General features: G+C 45.4%; 1 protein-coding gene across 9 annotated transcripts; it reads right to left on the reverse strand.

Annotated features, from left to right (window-relative positions):
• Nucleotides 1–33: 33 nt before the first annotated feature.
• Nucleotides 34–19829, reverse strand: map7b (microtubule-associated protein 7b). Of its 9 annotated transcripts, none has more exons than XM_037449371.2 (20): nt 19692–19829; nt 9503–9667; nt 9269–9346; nt 8508–8671; nt 7776–7893; nt 7325–7426; nt 6832–6942; nt 6316–6411; nt 5022–5141; nt 4055–4227; nt 3451–3590; nt 3096–3325; nt 2847–2997; nt 2588–2768; nt 2375–2479; nt 2243–2293; nt 2134–2167; nt 1925–2039; nt 1640–1818; nt 34–1383 (listed from the first exon to the last, which is right to left on the reverse strand). In XM_037449371.2, the coding sequence occupies exons 1-20, from the start codon at nt 19735–19737 to the stop codon at nt 1373–1375; spliced, it is 2370 nt and encodes a 789-aa protein (XP_037305268.2). In that variant the 5' UTR covers nt 19738–19829; the 3' UTR covers nt 34–1372. The 9 variants fall into 9 exon arrangements, with proteins under 9 accessions (XP_037305268.2, XP_037305263.2, XP_037305264.2 ...); XM_037449366.2 differs by lacking the exon at nt 19692–19829 and adding an exon at nt 15049–15301 and having other exon boundaries at nt 3451–3587; XM_037449367.2 differs by lacking the exon at nt 19692–19829 and adding an exon at nt 15049–15300 and having other exon boundaries at nt 4055–4203.
• Between the last annotated feature and the right edge of the window lie 1419 nt (nt 19830–21248).

Here is a 21248-nt window from a genome sequence, read left to right on the forward strand (position 1 = left end):
GTTTTATTCACTTGCCAAACAGTACAGCTCAAAGATCTCGTCCCACAGCCTCTCGTGAAGTAAAGGGCTTGTTAGTTTTTCGAGCCTTCGTGGTCAGTCTTAGTAAAATATATCTGCTTTCAAACAATTTATAGGATATGTATAATATTTACAAGCAATACATCTTAAGTCAAGTTGAATAGTCGGTACTTCTGGAAGAAACAAGCACCACATAACCAAGAAGTTTCACTCCCATTTCTTTTGGTGGTAATGCAAGATTTGAACAAATAGGAAACTTGAGAGCAGCAAAACAAAGTGAATAGCAGTTTGGTTCCAGTGTTTTACACTATTACCCTTGTCTTTCATTAATGAAAAGTTGCTGTTTGAGAGCACAGCCTTTACGGGAGAAATGAGTTTTTCATAAACGTATCAAGCTGCAGTGTGCTGGGAAAGCATAGCTTCATTTTACTAAGGAAGACAAGAAACCTCATTCTCGCTGTGATGCGGTAAGGCAAAGGAGCGTCAAAATTAGCAGCACTTCTTGAATCCTTTATCAAAAACAAGCAAACAAATCAGATTAAACGTCACCAGCAAATTATTTTGTATTCACTGGGAGAAAACAAGTCCACCTCCACGCCAGCCGCGTTAGACGCAGTGTACCTGGACGTGGTCAGCAGCACTGATGGGGTAAATGTAAAGGGTAAACAAATGAAAGGAAAGGAAAGGGCAGGACGTCTAAGCAGATTCCTATTTTTCCCCTCAATCTAAACAAAGACATTACCAAGGACAAAACAAAGAATCACATTTCATCTGTACAGCAATTAAATTAAACTAAACAAAAACAATCAGTAATTTACACCCTAATTCTCAGTATTTTCATTTAACTTAAACCACATTACTCCAGTGCCTCTGCCTCACCCCAATAATAACCTCTAGTCTTAAACACTGGAGACACAGCAAAAATATATTACATTACACAACATGTACACATGTACACATTATTCCTTCAGTGACATTTCAATAGAAGCATTGAAAATGTTTAGTGATGAGGTTCCAGTCAAAGGGAGCAACAAATAAATCTCTTCAAGTATCATGGCTGATCTCATTTTACATCATTATTAGTCACACACACACACGCACGCACACACGCACACACACGCACACACACGATGTCAAGACCTTCACTTCAGAACCAGGGCTTGTTGTGAGCAAGTGAGTTATTTTGGGAGATGGCGGTGCTCTTCGGTTGGTGAGAGGAAGTGAACCTCTGGAAGGCTCCGACTGTGCGGCTGCGAGTCCTTCCTTTGATTCAGTGCTCAACAGCCCCGGGGAAACCTCTCTGTAGCCGTCTCACTCCACGTCTCTGTGGAATCACCTCGATCCAACCGGCGCATCAGGCAACATCTGAACAAACAAGGAAAACGGCTAGGACGTAAAGAAAGAAAAACACCTTTTTCATAAATAACACATGCGGCTTAGCTTGTCCTTGAGCTGACCGCCAGCTGTGAAAAACATGACATGTTGTCCGCTAACATGCTATATGTGCTAATGCTAGTTAATCAGATTCAAAAGGCTAAAAATCTCACTAAAAGCAAACTGCAGTGAGCGACAATCCAAAGAAAAGATGCTGGAGAAGAAGTGGTTTAGTGAATTTATTGACCTGGTCCCTGCTGCAATGAGATATCCTCTATTCCACCCAGAGGCTTTAGGAGACCGTTCTCCCTGAAGGCTAAAACAGGAACTCTCTCCTCCTGCTGCTCCTCCTCCTCCTCTCCCTCAGGAGGAGACCACCTGGAATCGGAAGGCAGTACAATCACCTCTTCAAACTCCCCGTTCTCCCTGGAAAAAACGGGATAGAAGGAAAGTGTCAACATAATTACAGCCAGCAGGGGGACAATGCATAGAAGGAAAAAACGTTTCTATTGATTATTGTGTTTGCTGCGACCTCTGGTCGGGGCGGCTCAGCGCCGCGGCGTTGGACTCAGGTTGGTCTCCGCTGCCGTTGCTGTCGAGGGTCGGCGACGGCGTCCCTGCAGACGGACTTTGAGCGGCGGGAGTCACTGATGGGGAGAGAAAGACCAAAGTCAAACAGGGCATCATGGGAACGGCTCAAGTGGACGTATCGTATCGTAAGTATCCCTGCAAAGGCATTACCTGCGCTGTCTCCATTCCTGTTGGGAACAGCTTTCTACGGATGGGAAAGAACACAAACAATGAACCTTCTCCCTGGTTAGTTAGACAGCACATTTCTGTTGGCCTTCACCTTCTCTGCCGTGTCTGAACGTCTCGTTCTCTTCATGATCTCCTCCAGACGCTGGAAAGAGAAAGAAGCTTTTACGCGCCCTGCCCATGAGGAAGATTACGTCACAGTTGTTACAATCGTTCGCGTGTGAACCTTTTTACGCTCCGAGCGTTCAGCCTCCTCCTTCTGGAAGTGTTTCTCTCTCTCCAGCCTCACTCGCTCCGCCTCTTCTCTCTGTCGAGACTCTTCCTCCTCTTTCTGGCAAACACAAACAGCCACACAGTTGGATTTTATTGTTGCATCCACAGACGTCTCCGGTGGGTCTGCGAAGTGCAGGCTTGAGTCCGCTTTGAGACTCTCTCTCACCTGCTTCAGGAGTCTCTCTGCCTCCTCTCTCTCTCTCTGAAGCCTCTCCTCTTCCAACTTTTTTTCCACCTCTCTCTCCTCCTCCTCCTTCCTTCTAGTCTCCTCCGCCTGATGCTGAGCCTCCTCCTCTCTCTTCGCCCGCTCCTCGGCCTTGCAGCGGGCCATCTCCTCCTGCGCCGACCTGTGCAAACACACGAGGAATCAACATTCCAGGACGCGGGGGCACCTCCCGAGTTCACAAGCGGCGCGGCCAGCTCACCTCCGCTGCTCCTCCTGTTGCTTCCGCTCCTCTTCCTCCCTCTCTCTCTGCTCGCGAGCCAGGCGCCGATTCTCGGCCAGGATCCGGCTCGCCTCCCCTGGATCCGTGGTGCCTGCTGAGGGCTTGTGGGCTGGTGGACTGCTTGCGCTCTCTGAAAGGCATCGTAAATAGGAATTCGAACCAGTAACTGGTTAAAAAAAAAAATCCAGGCTGCACGATGACGTGGATTTGAAAAGTGTGGCAACTGACCGCTGGCTGCTGGAGCGGACTGCTCACTACTGGTCCGGTTCTGACCCACTGGCTGAGGTCGAGGCTGAAGAGGACCAAGAACCTGCCCTTCTTCCTCCTCTTTAGGGGCTTTGGTGGGTTGGGGGCTCTCTGGTGTGACCCTGAAAGGACGAAGATTTCCAGGGTCATCTGCCCCTGGAGACTTAAGCAGCTTGGGAGTTGGGGGGCGCCCAGGGGACTTTTGTGGAGGCCTGTGTGCAGGAACAAAAGCTCTTGATCACTTGCACTTAAACCTTATTCTACCCTCACCGGCCAATTTATCCCGATTCTTCTACTTTAACTCATTTTATCAGGCATCAATGTTGTATTCTCCTACCTGCCAGGAGAGGGCGCTGTCCCTTTTCTGCCCTTCTTGCCAGGAGAAGAGGAGCGCTTTCTGGGGGGCAAAGTGAAAATAGGAGCCAAGGGTAGTGACAGGTTGCTCCATGACTTCCTGACGTGGTCAGGGTCCTTCTGCTATTGTTGCAGGAGATGAAAGGAAAAAAATGAGATACAATAAATTCGTATTCACAGATGGTATTATTTTCTCCACCAGGTGAGAGACAGTATAACAGATGAGTGGCATCACTAATATGCTGGATTGTGTCTGGATTATGAATATTTTGTGTACATGTATAAGGTTAGGCTTGTGTTCACAGGTCCTTGTGTGGAATAAATAGTACATAAGATGTCCTAAGACTGTAATGGTATAAGCTGCGACACAGCAGGAGACAGATGGACAGGGTGTGCCGCATTATGCGTGTCTGTGTGTGAGGAGCACAAACACAGTGTGTCCTAATGATCTGTGCGATCGTCAGAGCCAACATCAGGATTCATTAACATTATAGCAAATAGACTCACATGAAAACGTTGCATAGGAACAATCTACCTTTACCTACGTTTGGTCACAATTAACATCCCCCCCCCCCAGTGGAACCCACCTGTGTGGTGCCGGTGATCCTCCTGCGAGCGTTGGAGGTGGACGACGAGACCGTCCCCTTGCCGAGGCTCCTCTCATGGCTGCGGCAGTGAGGAAGCGGCTGGGCCTGCAGGGCTTTGAAGGACATGGAGCCCATGGGGTGGCAGGACACTGAGCGAGGACAAACAGGCATGGCTACGGTGATGCACCAGGGCGGGAGATCGGAGGGTTACGGGGAAGGTGCGGGGCGAGGTTTTGATGGGCAAAAGTTTGATGAAGAGGAGCAAGGCGATAGGAAGGATGTTGCATAGAGACGAGGCGGGAGGACCAGGGGAGGAATGAAAAGAAGATGTTGAAACAGAGAAGAAGAGAAAGAAGGCATTGGTGCTGCTGACTGGAAGCATAACTATGCTGTTAAGCTTTTAAAAGAAGCATTTAGTAAGACCAGGTTAGAGAGTGACAAAAAGAAAGAATGTGACACCTTGTAAAACCACAGCGCTTTAAGGAAAACGTTCTATCGACTCTGTGGTATCACACTAGAGTGGATTGGAAAATCCGTTACTACAAAGTACCAACGTTGGAAGCATCTCTAAGTATGAATGCAGAAAAATTCACCTTCACGCAGTGCAGGTAAGGTCTATTGTATAAAAGTGTGCAGAGTAGAGGGAAGTTAGAAGGGTCAATACGATGACCCGCACACAACTGCCTAAAGCCGAGGGTTGTTTGATATCCAGGGAAGAATACTTCTAGAACAGCCAACTTGTGTGTGTGTGTGTGTGTGAGCTTTGAGAGCCGTACACAGGCTGGCGTAGGGCATTTCAGGCAGTATAACGCTTAAATCTGATTAACATACACAACGGTTCTGGTCAAGAGGCCAAAACAACAGTAAATATTTCCAACACTAACAAATGAGTTTCCCTCACCACGGACCATGTGATCTGGGAGGGGGTCCCTCACGCCGGATGTGTGTGTGTGTGTGTGTGTATTACCTGGTTGCTCTCCAGACAGACTCATGGCACTGCGGCTCCGAGCCAAGTAGGAGTGCGTCGGCTGCTGCAGGCGGTTCACCACGTTGCTCTCCCATGGCGTCAGCGGAAGACGGCGCAGGCCTGAGAGCGCCCACCCACATACACACTCGTAAGATATGAGGCTTGATAACGACTTAAAGTATTAACTGCCCACTGATTAGCCTTAGCAATCAGTCAAAGCATATTATAAACTATGCCTAACCACTGCATTTGCTGCTCATTCGTTCCTTCGCACTACACAGCAGTGTAGGCGAGGGCTTAAGTGAAGTCGTAAGCATGCACAAGCTAATGCGTTACTCCTACACCCGCATGCACCAGTTTATTTGTTGAAATAAGGAGGCAAACAGCCTGGAGTGAAGCGCAAACCAAGAGCAAACACAGGGAGGAGGAGCATTCATTTAAACAGTGGGGACATGTTACATCTGCATTTGGGGAAATGTTTTTCAAGCTTCAGGAAATTATTCTTCTGACAAATAGCAAGAGGGCTGAAAATGTAAGTTTATTTTTGTGCCATGCAGTCACTGCTACTTGGGTAGGAGTCTTGGCATATTGTGCATAATGTATAGCCTATTAAGCCAAAGTGGACAATTAAACGATTAATAGACCGCCGCACTAATCTGATTTGCTACTTAGAAGAGACAAAGAACAGTTCATTGGGCAAAACATGCAGCACAGCCCATCTTGGTGACGGAGCAGAGCACAAAGTGCCGGTGTGAAGGTGAGGAGCAACGACACAGCTGGGCTGGAAACAGTGTGAAGGAATCCAGGTTTCTAATCCATTACATTACTAATTTAAACACTAATCCACACGTCATTGTAATCAAAACGCGCAGTTCATGTCACGTGATTTGATTGTAGCGTGAAATTGGCACACCATAACATTTTATGTTGCTAATAGATAAATAAAAAGTAATTTCTAATTTTTGGTTGTTTTTCAGGGGAAAAACCCACAAAAACAAAAAGATTATCTGACAGAGGATTAGAGAAAGGGGTCACGCTAAAGAGAGAGAGGGGGGGTGTTGTGATCCCAGAACGCATGCACATGTACAGTATAGTACGTACCATTTGATAATAGTATTGGAAATATTGCACATCATATTCTGTAGGACTATCCAGGTTTTATTTTGCAGGGCATTCATGATGTTTGGAATTCCTCAACAGTTTCCAGCTCATTATCATTTTGCTTTGCAACATACACGTGGTTTGTAACATAAAGTAGGGAGGCACCAAGCTGCAAAAGGTTCTTAGAAAACACCTGTGTTTTTGTGTTGGGTGGTCTTTCCCTGGTGGAGACGGGGTTTGGACTGAGATTTACTAATGATTGGGGAGGAGGTGGTTCTCATCTGTAAACCTGTCAGCGAAATACATCAAAGAATACAGGGTCCGAGCTTTGAATAAGTACTTGAAAAATAAATAAATAACTACATTAGCTCAATATGTTCCCATATCTGTCCGTTAAATATGAACACACAGCGAGCAGCGTAATAGATTAACCCGGCATGAAGACCAAAAACAAGGAAAAACTGAATGTGCTGTACAAGGAAAACAAAATAAAATCTACCAGCGCCTTTGAAAACTGACTGATTGCATTATGCATTTCATTAAAGCCTGAAGCTTGTGTATAAAGAACGTCACACCTAAAAGATAACTGTTAAAGAGTACAAATATGGGAGTGGTGCTACTCTTTTAATCCAATTCTCAGATCAAAAAAGTGCACCAGTCAAAACAACACGACTGGCAGTGTGTGTGTGTTCATGACCGTTTGCATTACCTCGGTCCGGTGAGTGTAGGAGCGTAGCAGAGGAGTAGGACAGGCGCTTGGTAATAACAGGGTCTGTGTGTTTGGATAAATTCATTGTGGAAACTGACCGCCTGTCGGCATCTAGAAACAAAGAAAAACATGATGAAAGCAAATTCATTAGACATTGAAAAGGTGGGAAGAAAGAGAAAGCTGTAGCTACCAATCTCTCTTTGAGGGGGGGTCACTCTAGTCTATTCTAGTTAACCAGGTTAGATATGAAAAAACTACAAATAAATAAACGTTAGAAAATGAATTCATGCTATCAGGGTCTTATGTTATCTAATATATGGAGCTATAAAGGTTGGTTTTAAAACGAGAGATCTACGTGCAAATCAAACAACAAGCTATTCAATGCTATTCCCAATGGCCTACTGTTACACTAACGCCAGTGCTGTACGGTTACAGTGCTAGAGCCAGCGGTCCAACACCGGCCGGCTAACCGACACGGTGCATTAATATTCACATTGGGAGGTCATTCCGTATCTGCGGTAGGGACCGAAAGCACCCTGCATGTGCTCCAGTCCAGCAAGGTCGAGTGGACAGAGGAAAGCCGACTCGACAAAACCTGGACCAGGAGGGGAAAGGACAATGGCAGAGAGACAAAGAGCAGAGGAGGGAGATATGAGAGCGAGAGTAAGAGGGAGAGGGAGAGAGAGGAAGTGAGACAGAGGTTGGAGTTTGAGAATAAGAGTGAGAGGGAGAGAGTGAGAGGGAGGGGCAGAGCGGGGTGTGAGTCAGCAGTAACAAAAGAGGGCAGCGGATCTGCAGAGTTCAAATATACACACGGCGGAACAATACTGACACGCAGAGGCATCGTGGGGATGAGATTACAGATTAAGTTTTCAATGAACCGGGAAAACACAGATACCCTTCGTGTTGTGCGTTTCTGCGGGTTGTGTGTAGTGTGAAGGTACCGGCCGGCGTGATGGGAGTGTTTGTCTGCAGCGCTCCTCCCCAGGACCAGCGGACGGGCTTCTGTCTGCTTCTCTGGCTCCTCTCCAGCGTGCGACGGATCACCGCCTCATGACGAGTCTTTGATTTAAAAAAAAAACATCAACTTTTGAATAGAAAAAGCACACTGAGATGAAACTACTGCTGCGGGCCTGAACAATTCTGCTGCGAATGGACACTTGTGGCGTGTTATCGTGGAGCTACAATTATGTAGCGTGTTTTGGGCAACACAGGTTGTACAAATACCTGGATGATAACAATCCGAATCTGAAGAGATCCGAACTCCGCCCTTTTCAAAGCAGCAGTGAGACAGTATTTTCTGTGTTAGATCTTGTTTGCAGAGACAGAAGGCCTCGGCTTATCTCATCTCACGTGTTCTTCTTACGTCATCTCCCGCCACGCCTTATATTAAATAGATTATATTTTATTCTAAATCTGTTTTAACTTAGGAAATCAAAACTTGACAACATTCTATAAAAAAAAAAAAACTAAGGGTAACATTGCAAACTACGTGTTTTCCCACAGTCTATGCAGTAGCGTATGAGTAACAAGTTGATATAAGTTACGGTTAGGGGATAGGAGTGAAGTTCAAACTCCAAATAACTAAGGAGACAAGGGCCAAGCAGCGAGTAAATGGTTCACTAGAAACTGAAAGGCATCAGCCTGCTGCTGAAAAAGAACCACGAGCGTCACACCTGGTCTTCCTCCAGTTTCTGCCGTCGCTTCTCCTCCACGGCAGCCCGCCTCTTGTCCTCCTTCACCCTTTGCTCCTCCAGCCTCCTCCGCCTCTCCTCCACCTGCTTCTCATAGTGCAGCCGGGCTCGCTCCTCTCGCGCCTGCCACTGGGCCTCCTTGACAGCTGAGGCACGCACAAACAAACACGTTTGGTTCACAGTTTTTTGATGCATCGCGCATTAGCGCGTTCCTATTTGGGCGGACACACACACACACACAAACACACACACACACACACACCAGTGTGACAGGGTCAGCTGGAGATCATGTGACAAGGCTTTAGCTCTCAACACAAAGCAAATCCCTCTGCCCCTCAGCTGGGGCCAGAGGCATGACCACTGTACAACATGAAAACAAACACTTTAGTGGTATGAAACATACACAGACACTGGGCCCTCCGACCCATCTGTTGTGATACGTCCCTCACACACTCGTACAAAAAATCTCATTCAAAACACAGGCTTCGCTAAACCCTGTAACATGGCACAGGTTTGGGGAAGCTTGTGCTTTGGATGCGTGATGTAACATCGGTGCCATGGCAACAGGGGTGCCTGGCTCCAGCCTCGACTTTATGCAACACCCAGAGAAACGGGCCCTTCACCACAGCACCGACCGAGGTCAGTCAGGAATCGTAGAGGGGGAAACACCGAAAAGAAAGTGAGGGGCGCACTAATGTGCAGTCTACACACAACACACACACACACAGTGGAAGAATACACACCGTTCTGCTTCTCATGCTCCTCCCGGCGCTCACGAGCTAACCTCTGTCTCTCGTCGATCTTGTTGAAGAGCAACGAGTCTGCAACGCAAACAACCGTTAAACAGCAGATTTGACAAGGCAAACAAACGGGGCAGGGGGGGGGGAGGGAGGGGGTGCTGGGGAGAGAAAAGCAACCCTTTGTTGTCTCGCCATAGTGGATTTAAAAAGTTTCCTTCTTAGGCCTGCAAGACTTACCCGTTTTGGTGGCTGCATTGTTACTGGGGCTGGTACTGGTGCGAGGCGGGGTGGGGCCCGGGGTGGGGGTCAAGGTGGGAGTGTAGGTCTTCCCGGAGCCCGAGGAGCCGGGCCGGGTGCCTGAAGACGATCGACCATCCTCCGATTTATACTGGGAGTAAGACGCTGGAGAGTGAGAGATACCAGACCAGAAGTGTCAATAACCCAAAACTCTGTAAGACAAGAGACACCGAGAGAGAAAAGACGCAGGAAGAGACTAAGATGATATAACTGTAGATCCAGCAGAGGAAAGGTTTTATACATCTGCATTTCTCCAAAACTGGGATACGAGTGTTACATTTAGCATCTTCTCCATCCATCATCAAATCAAAGACAGGTTACTTTAGTGTTTCCACAACAAACTGCTTTTAACCACACAAGTAATGACCATGGACAAAAATAAAAAGTATGGATTCATTTGAACAGGATAAGACGGCACCACAGACCAGCATCACGCACATCAAGGCCCGTAGCAACAAAGGTTTTCAGCGCCCCTTAATCGTCCAACAATTAAGTCAATAGCAGCCCCCAAGTGGGCTTTTTTTCCGACAGTATGCAAGCATTCAATACCCTTGTTTATTGCCTTTTACTAATTTACAAAGCAAATGTCAACAAGTCTTCATACAGTTAAGCTTTATAAATTGCCCAAGGTGGCGGCTGACTTGGCCTTGTGCACCGCCAACATGCTTCAATTATCATTATTAAGTCATTATTAAGTAAATTATTAAGTGCTCAGAAATTCATAGATAATGAGGGAACAATTTAATTACCTGCCGTGACAGCTTGTGTCTTGCATGTTTCCTGCCTCGTGAGTCTGTGTGTTGTGCGATCATGGTAAAATGTATGACACAATCTGCAGCAACTACCACAGAAGCAACTTAAGAGTATTTGACCAGACGTTTACATTTCTGTCACTGTGGCAGCAGCGTGAGAAGACTCCTTACAGGTAAGTAGTTGAGATCAAAATGGAAAGAGGATTTATTTTATTGGTTTGATGTGAAACGGGACAGGGAAAATTAATAAAAATAAGACCAAAAGGCTATTTTCTTCTATGGTCTGAAACGGGAAAAAAAGGAAATCCAAAATGAACAAAACTGTGCTCCCTGCACAGTCAGGCTCAGGGTGACTCAGCACTTCCAGGTCAGCCCCCTTGGCCACAGACACAGAGCTTAACTGGGCCTTTTATATACAAACAGATGAGAAGGTCCCAAATGTTCCAACAAACACATTCACGGTGAAAAAAAGAAGCTGGCTCAAATAGTGGAGGATCCAAAGACAGAAGTGTTAGGGTGGCCGCTGATTAAGTGAAAGAATTGAACACGGTATGCAGAGATGGGGATACTAAGAACTGCTCCAAGTCCACAGAGACCAATCCGCCCCACAAAGTTGGAGCTTGAATTGGCGTAGACAGACAGACTCTGGGTGAACACACTCTCCTCCACGTGGTTTCTTGATCTCTTTGCTGCAATGACCTGTTAGTTCAGTGGGGTAATTAATTATGCCTGTGAAAAGGTGGGGCAAAGTACATGTTGTATCTTTTATTCCCTGGTGAACAGGCTTTACTGCATTTAACTTTCTGAAAGTGAAACTACTCATAATTCAATAATTCTACCATTCACAAAGGACATGCTGGACAGAGGCGTGAGGTCATAGCTGCACAGGTATTGCATTTCGCAGTCTTTGGGACTTCCGTGGAGGTGTATGCACGAGTATTAACAGGTCTACCCTGCATCTGGTGCAGCACTATTGTAACTGGTTACATAATGTGACAGGAAAGGCTGTGCACGCCCCCGGTTACAGTAATGTCTAGTCAATGAATGTATTCCTCCCCCCTGAGGTCATTCTCCTTGAGCAAAGGATTAGCGGAGAACAATGTCCCGCAGCGAAATACTACACTGGAAGCAAACCACCCCATGCATCAAAAAGACACGAAGGACCTCTGTTTGAGGAAGTTAGCTTCTTGTGACTGTGTGAGTGGGACGCTACACAATAAGCCGGTGGTGAGAAGCAGAAACACTTTCCTTAAGTAGACAGATTGAACAGAAGCAGGTCCAAGAAAAGTGGGAGTGCTCTGAATCACAGCAACACACAAGGGAACAATGATGAAGGGTCTAAAACGAGTCCCATTGACACTGAAAAATAATTGTCAAATCGAAACATAACACTTCTTCTATTGGGACAGTAAAATACATGCATCTCACATTAAAATGATCCATGTCTGATCAGTATAATCTATAATATGCTCACTACCAGCGGTGCAAAGGATTCTGGTGTTAAATTAGCAACTCTACAATAGGAAGAAGTAATTTGATACAAGATAAAAGAAACCGTGCGTACACATGTGTGACGAGGAGGAAAAGAAATGACGGGTCTTTATTGAAACATAATACAGTAGGTCTGCCACAATGAGACTAATATTTTACCATCTCAATTTGAATGACAGCCAAATGTCCACTGGCAAACATGGCCTTCTGTGATGGAGCGGTTAAGGGATGTCGGATGACGCCATGTCAGAGGAGAGTATATGCATTAAACACAACACACACCAATCAAGTCAACCTAAAATACAGGCCGGGTCCTTCATGAATAAAATGGCAATGGATGTGGCTTTGCATAGTTAACCAGACAGAGCCAAACAAATACAAAACTATGAAATGGGATCATCCTCAGGAGGTCAGGTAAGGTCAACGTTGCAGGGCAGCACAAATTTTTAACTTCAATACATATTATAAAATGGCTGACTGGAAAAAAATGATATAGATAGATATTAGCGCTGTGAATGCAAGCCACACATTCAAAATGAATGGCTTAACTAACCAGACTTTAACACTTCTAAATCCTCTTCATTCACATTCTATTTGTATTGCAGGGAAGGCAAAATGGCGTATTCATGACCAAAACACACTTGTTCATAGTCTCTCATTACATGCGATGCGCAGCTCAATATGCTTCACTTATTTACGGTGCAGTTTGATTCCGCCTGCTGCCTCTCCCAGCCTTGTTCCTCTGATGCTGAGGTCACTAAAACAAACCTCATTAGCAGAAAGAATAACTGCTTGCATGCACCAGGCAGTAAACCCCCCTTAACTTCAGGCTGTACTTTAACATCAAAGTCTCTGCTGGAGGACTGAGTCATAACAAAACTGTCCCGTTGCTGACGGAGCGCTGTACTCGTGTTCATTCTCCGCCTGTGCCCATTTGTCGGTGGAGCAGAAGTCCTTGGGTCATATTGCAAGTCTTTACCTGGAGTTTGGTGCATGATGCCAGGATGTGACCAGCTAGCGCCACACTCCTACGAGTCAGATCAGAGGACCAGGAACAACGTCCTGTAAACATCCCACACAGTGGAAGATAAGCTCCGATCCAAAGTCCATGGTGCCACGAGCAGGTCGAAGAAAGAAGCAAAAAGAAGAAATTCCCAATGGCCGGGGACCACGGCCAATATGATTTTTGAAAAATTACAAAAGGGAAAGCAGGAAGAGAGAATGGGAGAGAGAGAGAGAGAGAGAGAGAGAGGGGGGTCAGCTCTGGTCGGTGTGACGGTTATTGAGAGCTGACTGACTGCTAGACAGGTTGTGACTGTCCAACCCCCATCCTTCTGTCCATGTGTGTGCGTATTTATGTATGTGTGTGTGTGTGCATGTGTAAAAGAGAGAGAGTGAGACATAGGGAGAGTGTGACTGTTTAATCTGCCCCACCCTCAGTTGGTGACTGTGTGTGTGTGTGTGTGTGTGTGTGTGTGTGTGTGTGTGTGTGTGTGTGTGCGTGCAGAGACTCTCCCCACCCCCAATCTATCTGCATTCATCGGCGGTCGGATTAAACGGTCACAGATAGCGATTAATGTTGGGCCGTGCGGGCCAGCGGGTGGCAGGCGAGCACGCCGTGTGCCTCGAGCCTCCCCTGCAACTTGAGAGGATTAGACCGCTGCTAACGCTTAGCTAACCACTAAGCTCCAGCCAACTGGGAGGCAAAAGGGGGCAAGACCCCCGCTCTCCGTCCCAGGACAGGGCATCGGGCCTTTGGACACCAGGTGCCTTCGGAGGAGGTTTGCAATGCATTCGCTGCACATGGCAGGTACAGGTTTCAGGTCAGATGACAGGAAAGATGCAGTCACGAGTCAAAACATGTGACCGAAACACATAAACCGTTTGTATTTTTCTTTTCATGTAAAAGGAGTATTAAAGGCTGCACTATTCTTGATAACTTAAAGGTAGGCTAAGGTTGGCCTTGCATGTCTTGTTGAGTGAAGGCATGTATCAATGTATGCCGACTCCTTGTACAAGCATATTTCTTACACTGGTCACATTTGAAAAGACGGCCGTATCGGAGCAAGTCCGTCATTTGACAAGACAGTAAAGAATCAAACAACATGACACCTGACTTCACTTTGAGATCACGCTCGCTGCACAATCCTCTCCTCGTTTCCAACCCGCTTCCATCTCTTCTGCTCTATTATTTATGGTATAAGTAAGATGCACATGCTCGCCCCAAGAGAGTAGTAGAAGCAGGAGAATCGTGTGTTACACTAAAAGGAAATGCGATCAACTTACTGTGTTTGCGGGTTGTCTCTTTCTTTTCATCCCATTTAGCAGTTGCGGAGAAAACTACTTTATTTCCAAGGAGTCAAGTATTGCTTTGAGCTGGTTAAACTGCAACAGCAGTAAATAAGGAGAATCATAAAAACACACAATTTGATTCACATAAATTGACATTTGATCCACCTCCTTCCTCCCGGAGTGAAAGAACAAAACCTTCCTCGATCGGTTGTGCTAGTACTTATCCTTATTGAAAATTAACAAAGAAATTAAAGGAACGGGCATAATCACAACAGTGTTTCTGCACTGCTGACTTAACGATGTTTCTTTAAAGTATTCCACGTTATTGGTTTGAAGGGCTGTATTGTGGTGCAGAATCAGTCTGTAATGCAACAATATCCATAAACACACTGCCCATAGCCTCTTTCACTGTAATTATTCAGACCTTTAATCCCAAATCAGACAAAAATGGTTTCCTGGAACCAACATTTCCTGTAAATACGACACAACAGCAGGTCTCGTCAACACTGAATGAAAACCTACGTAAGAAAATTAACAGCAAAGCAAATCCTCCGCTCTAAGCGCTGATCTAATCCCAAATAAGAGGAGAAGTTCCGTAACAAGTTTGCAGCTGTGGACGCACGCTGACCGCTCTGCTTACTGGTGCATTACAACGTACACATATGAAGCACTGCACCTTCACTCCCATCTGCTGCCCTTGTGTTGACTCAATATTGCCTTGTCAGTTGGTTTTCTCTCTCTCTCACACACACACACAGCTGCTTTCTCATCAGACTGGTCAGCCACCTGTCTCCAGATTGCTGAGAATGATGGGTGAGGAAGACCACACACACACACACACTCACTCTCTCTCTTTTTGCCCTAGTGTCTCTGATCCAGATTTGAAGCCCTCCCATTAGTTTAGTTCTCACAGCCTGTACATCCATTATGTTGGCCAGTTTCCCTCCGTACCTCTCGTCTTCCTCCTGCAAGCATCTCTCCGTCTCTGTCCTTCCTCTTCCTCGGTGATGGTGAAAAGTGCCGGGATGGCGGAGCGGCTGCCTCCCTGCCTCAGCTTCCACTTGCCCCGCGAGCACCCACCAGCTCCTCCTTTTTCTCGTCCTTTACTATCTGGCATCGCTTGCCCTGTTGCTAACCCTCAAGCCCCTGGCTAACTCGCTGTGCCCCTGCCCATCCCACCCTGCGGTGGATGAGAGGGATGAGGGGGGGTGGGGGGGGGCGCAGGCTGGTGCTGAATAAAGACTGTGGGAGACGGGGTCACCCCTAAAAGCCTTCTTGGCAGGGAAGACAGAGATAGATAGCCAACAGCTACTGCTAACAGTTAGTCCCTCTGGATGTACATTGCTGCTCTGAGCCTGAGACAACGAGAGAGACTAAAGAAATGAAATTAAGAAATGTGACGGACGAGAGAAAAACGCAGATGGTTAAAGAAGGTTTAAAGGACAAAGTTTGGTGGGATGATCAGGGAAAGCCGGAAAACACTGCCTACGACGGCAGTGACAGGCAGAGAGACGGAGCGTGCAGTCTGACGATGGCTTAGAGAAGAAGACTTAATCCACAAGACTGGCTCGGTCAAAAGCTGGAAGGATTGCAATGCTCGACTCCCTCACTTCCTCCAGAGATGCTGCTGCTGTCACTACTCTTACTGCCGCCTCCTTGCCTCGCTCTTATACACACACACACACACACACACACACACACACACACACACACACACTAAATATTCAGTGCAAATCCAGCAGTGGAAGGTGAGCCGGTACCGGTTAAGAGTTTCCCTGACAACCGCCGCACATGGACCAATGATGCAGTGGAGGCGAGAGAGCAGAGCACAGGCACAGTTTAACACACACGCAAAACTACAGATGCACGCATATGCGCACACACCAAAGCAAATAATGCGGTGCTGGAGCTGCCTCTGTGGAAGGGGTGTGCTCATAGAGCACATGGTATGTGACCCCGCCCCATTCTCAACCTTAAAGCGCCATCAACCATTCGACATTCCTGGTGTGGTACAGTAAATATGCAAATCTTAGCTGGCTTGTTCCCAGAACATAAAGACACAGAAGTAAGAATGTCCAGATTAATAGCGATATCTGAGCAGTAACAGATACTATGTTGTTTTACTTTTATTTCATACACCGTCACTGATAATATTATGGAAATGAAAGGATGAGAATTAAAGACTGTAAAGAGAAGATATGCTGAGCGTTTGGACGCTTCCACACACCTATGGCATAGCAGGTGCCGTGGAAGGGAGGGGTGGATAAAAGGGCCATTGATAAATATATTGCAGACCACATAATTGGAGGCTTGTCCCCTAACAGTGCAAACATCAGTCCAAGCGTCATTGTGTCCTGTGCTTACACAGGCTAAGCCCACATCCACCAAGGAAAGGAGATTCAAGCAACCAGATGGCTTGAAATCCTCCTCAAAAATACTGGGGTTCAAAGCAGCAAGGCAACAAAATGATTAGCCTTAACCACTGACGCCCAAACAAGCCTGAGTGCAATTAAGTCCCGCCCACCAGTCACTGCTCTCCATTGACTTTATACTGTGTGAAGGTACCGGCCTTCTGCCAGCCAAAACAATGAAAAATGCAGGTAATTAACTCTGCTCTCATTAGTCGACGGCTCGAAAAACTACAGAGGCAGTAATACACGAAAGCCCTGATCCGGACAGTCAGTGTGCCAAAAGTAGGAGAGAAAGAATGTTTTGGCAGTATGCAATGTTACTGTTTTAGTCACCTTAGCTGACTACAACAACATTGCTCGCTGATTTCCGTGATCCTGTGAGCCATAGTAGTGGATGTGTAGAGATATCTAATGCACCTAGCTACAGGCATTTATTTAGTGTTTTCTCCCTTGGTCGCTTCCAGTGAGCGTACTTTTTGGAGTATAATTCGTTACGCTGTGTATCTATAACAGATGCCCTTATTCTTGTTGTTGGCCTTAATAAAATGACTCTGCAGTATTTAGCAAAGAAGACAAAATACAATTCACATCTACTGTATCGTATAGAGACATTCCCTTCACTGCCTCATCTCCTCAGGGTGCACATTGCTGTGCAACTGCACATTCACGGGAGAGCAATCTGATCTTTGTCCCTGCAGGATAAAGTAATGCTGTAATCCAACCCTGAGACGTAAACCAGAGAGGCTCAGGCACACACCCTTCTCACACCTATTGAATGTGTCTACAAGAAACACTGACACGGAAATTGATCAGATATTTTGACTGTGGGATACATCTATCATTGCAACAATACAAGTTTATAGATTCATTTAATTCAAAGAGTAACAGCGTATTCAGCTGATATGCTTGTCAAGAAAAGGGATTATTATCATCTTGTAAATGTGAGGCTTCTAAACTGTAAATTTACTTCCAGATAAATGTTAAAAGTTAAATACATGACTTCCCTTGTTGCTGAGAACAGAAACATGTTAATGTAAAGTCTTTGTTTTGGGCTTGATTTCAGTATTCAGATGTGGTGACCACATTCTCTTATAGACAGATAAAGCTAGCTAAATATTTTTTCTGTGTTTACTACACTGGGGTCCTTTGGTGACATGAGGTTTGACACAAAAAATATATATATGAGGAAACACTAGCTGCAAATGCGGCAGAAAACAGAAAGAAAAAAAACATTCGTCAGCTGATAAAGAAAGATACTGAAACTGGTCTGGCCTCCTAGAGAAAAGAAGATATGCAAAGCGGTTTTGTGCAGGCATATTCTAGGGCAACTATTGGACAAACAGCGTTAATCCCATAGGTCACAACACCATAGCCAGCTTCACTGTTTTGGTGTAAAGTAGGGAGGGTCAAAAAGTTGACCGCATCATGGGAATATTATATAAATAATGCTTCTAAAGAAATCAATACTTTGTGTTGTAGAAAATGAGAGTTTGCAAGACAAAGGGGATCACAGCTATCGTGATGTTACTGTGTTTGGTCTTTTGTTAGGATCAGTTGTCTCTTTGATGGTTCTCTGATCAAACAGTTTGAAGCCAAGAAAGAGAATGCTGGAGGTTTAAAAATGTTAAAAATGTGATATCGTAAGGTCATTATAGCGCGCCGTAAAGCCAAAGCGGATTATCCCCGATAGGTGTGGTCGACCCAACTCGTAGTGAAATAAACAAAACTCAACGACACCCTCCCAACATCTGTGTAAGGGCTGCTAATGGATGATGGACTCTCAGTCTTGTACCAACGGTAAAGTCTGTATTTCTGCCCTCGGCGTGACAATTTTTGTATTAATTCATCTTTTTTTCCCCCACATCTCAACATCTGCACTGTGGTTAAGACGGCATGCACATCACGTTATAGGTCGCTTTTCTCACTTCAACATGGGCATACAAGCTTATTTGACAGAAATTACACACAGTCTTAATCTTTCATCTCAGACTTTAATCCAGTCTGTTTTTTAAGCCACTGAAGAAAATCACGTGTTATAGGCTATAGCTCATATAAACACTCGTATAAAAATATGATTGTTTCATTTATAATTTCCAGGGTTAAACTTGCCTACTAACTTTTTAGAAGTCAGAGGTCTGATTTCTACTACTTAAAAGTCTTTAAAAAGTTGAGCACAAAAGTAAAACCCTTTCTCAAATCTAAAACTACAATTCTGCAGACTCCAACCCCAGCAAAAGATTAGAGAGCATGTAATGGCGAAGCTTTATGGGAGACTATTTACCAACTGACAACTAACACCGCTTTGTTGGCCTGCATGATCAGTAATCCAGGAAACACTGCTCAGGTAGAACAGGTATTCTGCAGCTAATTGAAAACACCTGTTGAGCGTCATTGCATGAGAAATGACCAGAACGGAGACATACACGTAGTAGTATTGAATTCGACTAAAAGGATTTTCCCCAGTATTGTTCTGTATTTGATTATGTCGATTATGAATTGAACTGGATATTATTCTTAAATTGACAGCCGCTCACACACTGCGGAACACAACCATTTCATTTAGTTTTCGGGTTTCTATATGACCTTTCTAACTATGCAGTGACTCTGATTAAATCCTGCTCTGCGTGACAATAACAACAACGCACTGCATCGCAGGTATAGATTGTAGAACAAAAAAATGTAAATCGCATTATGGACGCGAGTGACAATTGTTTATCAAAACCTCTAAAAGGCCGGATAACAAAGAAGCAGCGTTGGTGCAAGGAAACACTCGTTCTGCCACCCCAAGAAGCTCCTGCTCATTTAATTCACCTGTCACGTCCACTGAAGCCGCATTACCACACGGCAAAATGTCACCAACAGGTGTCCGTCCGCCGGCTCTAACATTCTGCCCTTCAGCGGCAAACAGGTGAATGTTTAAGTGAAGCGTTTTAGAGCACAGGTCGTGCGTTTAAAGCACGTTAAGTAAACCGGTTTGACAGTTAATCCCGGTCCCGTGACTGACCCGGAGGCTCCGGTAGTCCAGCGCGTCGGCGTTCAAACGTCGACCAAACTCACCTGAAGTCCCCCCCCCTTATCCCAGCGGCGCGTGACGCTTTAAATATCAACTCGTCCTTTTTCGTTAACAACAGAAACGAGCTTTAGGGGAAGAAAAAAATAACTTTTCAGCCCGTCGGAACTCACCTTGGGACTCGGGAGGAGACGCGTCGCTGCCATCCTGCTCCGCCATTTCTCCTGACGTCAGCTGAGAGGGATCAGCGCGAGCGACCTGCCGCGAGGATGTCGGGTCCCCTCCCACGGACAGGTGGGGGGAGTGTGTGTGTGTGTGTGTGTGTGTGTGTGTGTGTGGGGGGGGGGGGGGCACATCTAATAGAGGAATAAACGTTTTCTTAAAAAAACTTTCCACGCACTATTTTCCACCAAACGTTTCTTTAATTATGGTTCTTTAATGCATCTTCATTCGCTAATAGGCCTCACACGCTACCTTTTATAATTTGCATTTGTATTAGAATTGGCTAAGCGATTGAACAATTAGTCCATCTATGTCTGGAAAATATATTATGATATTTGTAGGCCCACTGGTTGAAAAAGTACTGCTTGATAAACATGAGATAGTTGAAGGTGCATCGGGTCTGTGTGAAGTGCCATGCTGACATCTAGTGTCCATCACGGGATAACAGCACGTCTCACCATTGTCAGGGAGCTATTGACCTATATTTTAGTGTCTGTTCAAGTGGTCACAGACAGGATGGGGAAGTGGAATAGAAATAGCATTAATATATATATATATAATATATATATATTTCTTTTACTACGGCATGTTTTAAATGAGATTACATATGAGACACCAACACATCAAACCAAGTGGTCCTTGTGCATATTCACATTTTGAGACCACCACAATCTCTCCTATTCTCTTAACTTTTCTTACTTTCAATTAGTAAGAATCTTTACTGTGATCTATCGGATCATTACAGGAAAGATAACAACGGTATGAATAGACCCGTCCTGCCAGCAAATTTGTGCGAATGTGAGCGAAGAAGCTGTCAAACAAAATCCAGGGCCATACATCTGGTCAATCTGTTGCTATTAATATACACGACCAGCAGAGGGAGCTCTCTTCTTAAATTAACAATGCTTGACTCATCAAAACTACACGAGCCTATACACTCCACTGCCCTTACAATTCACCTGCGTCGATACATCAATAAGATGTTACAATAACAAGATTCAGAGTTTTGTCTAATATTCGGAATATATGTATGCATGGATCCAGTTTTCATTATCCATTATGTCACATTTCCACAGGTTTATCAATTCACCAAACATCAAAATCTGTCATCAATGGAAAACACAGTGCATGGGAAATGTGTGAAATATTCCACTTGACAGTCACGCCTTAACAAAGAAGCCTTTCAATCCGACAAAATGAGATTGGAGACTGTTGTTTCAACAAACCCAGTGGTATTTGATCAAGGATTCATCGTTCCCTCCTTGATGTATGCTAATCTCCACTCATAGCGCTCCTATGGCTGCCAGACTCTGTAGGCTTCCCCCCCCTCCCCCCACTTCACCTCCCAATAAAATGACTACTGGTTGGTGCAGGCACAAGCGAAACCATGGCAACCAGCTGTTTGTCAATTCCTCTGTTGGTGTGCGAGTCAAACACACTTTTGGGCTTCTCTGTACCTGACTAGAGCGGAAAAGCAATTTCACCTTTTCAGCTTGTTTACAGTCAAC

This window comes from Pungitius pungitius, chromosome 20 (assembly GCF_949316345.1).
Source record: "Pungitius pungitius chromosome 20, fPunPun2.1, whole genome shotgun sequence".
NCBI classification, from domain to species: domain Eukaryota; kingdom Metazoa; phylum Chordata; class Actinopteri; order Perciformes; family Gasterosteidae; genus Pungitius; species Pungitius pungitius.

Bases quoted from the DNA above. Each gene is read 5' to 3' on its own strand.
- map7b (XM_037449365.2), bottom strand. From the start codon at position 15,214: ATGCCAGATAGTAAAGGACGAGAAAAAGGAGGAGCTGGTGGGTGCTCG. The intron at 9,347-9,502 runs GTAAGTCTTGCA...TTTGCGTTGCAG, and splicing joins CAATGCAGCCACCAAAACGG to ACTCGTTGCTCTTCAACAAG. The intron at 2,040-2,133 runs GTAATGCCTTTG...TCTCCCCATCAG, and splicing joins CAGGAATGGAGACAGCGCAG to TGACTCCCGCCGCTCAAAGT.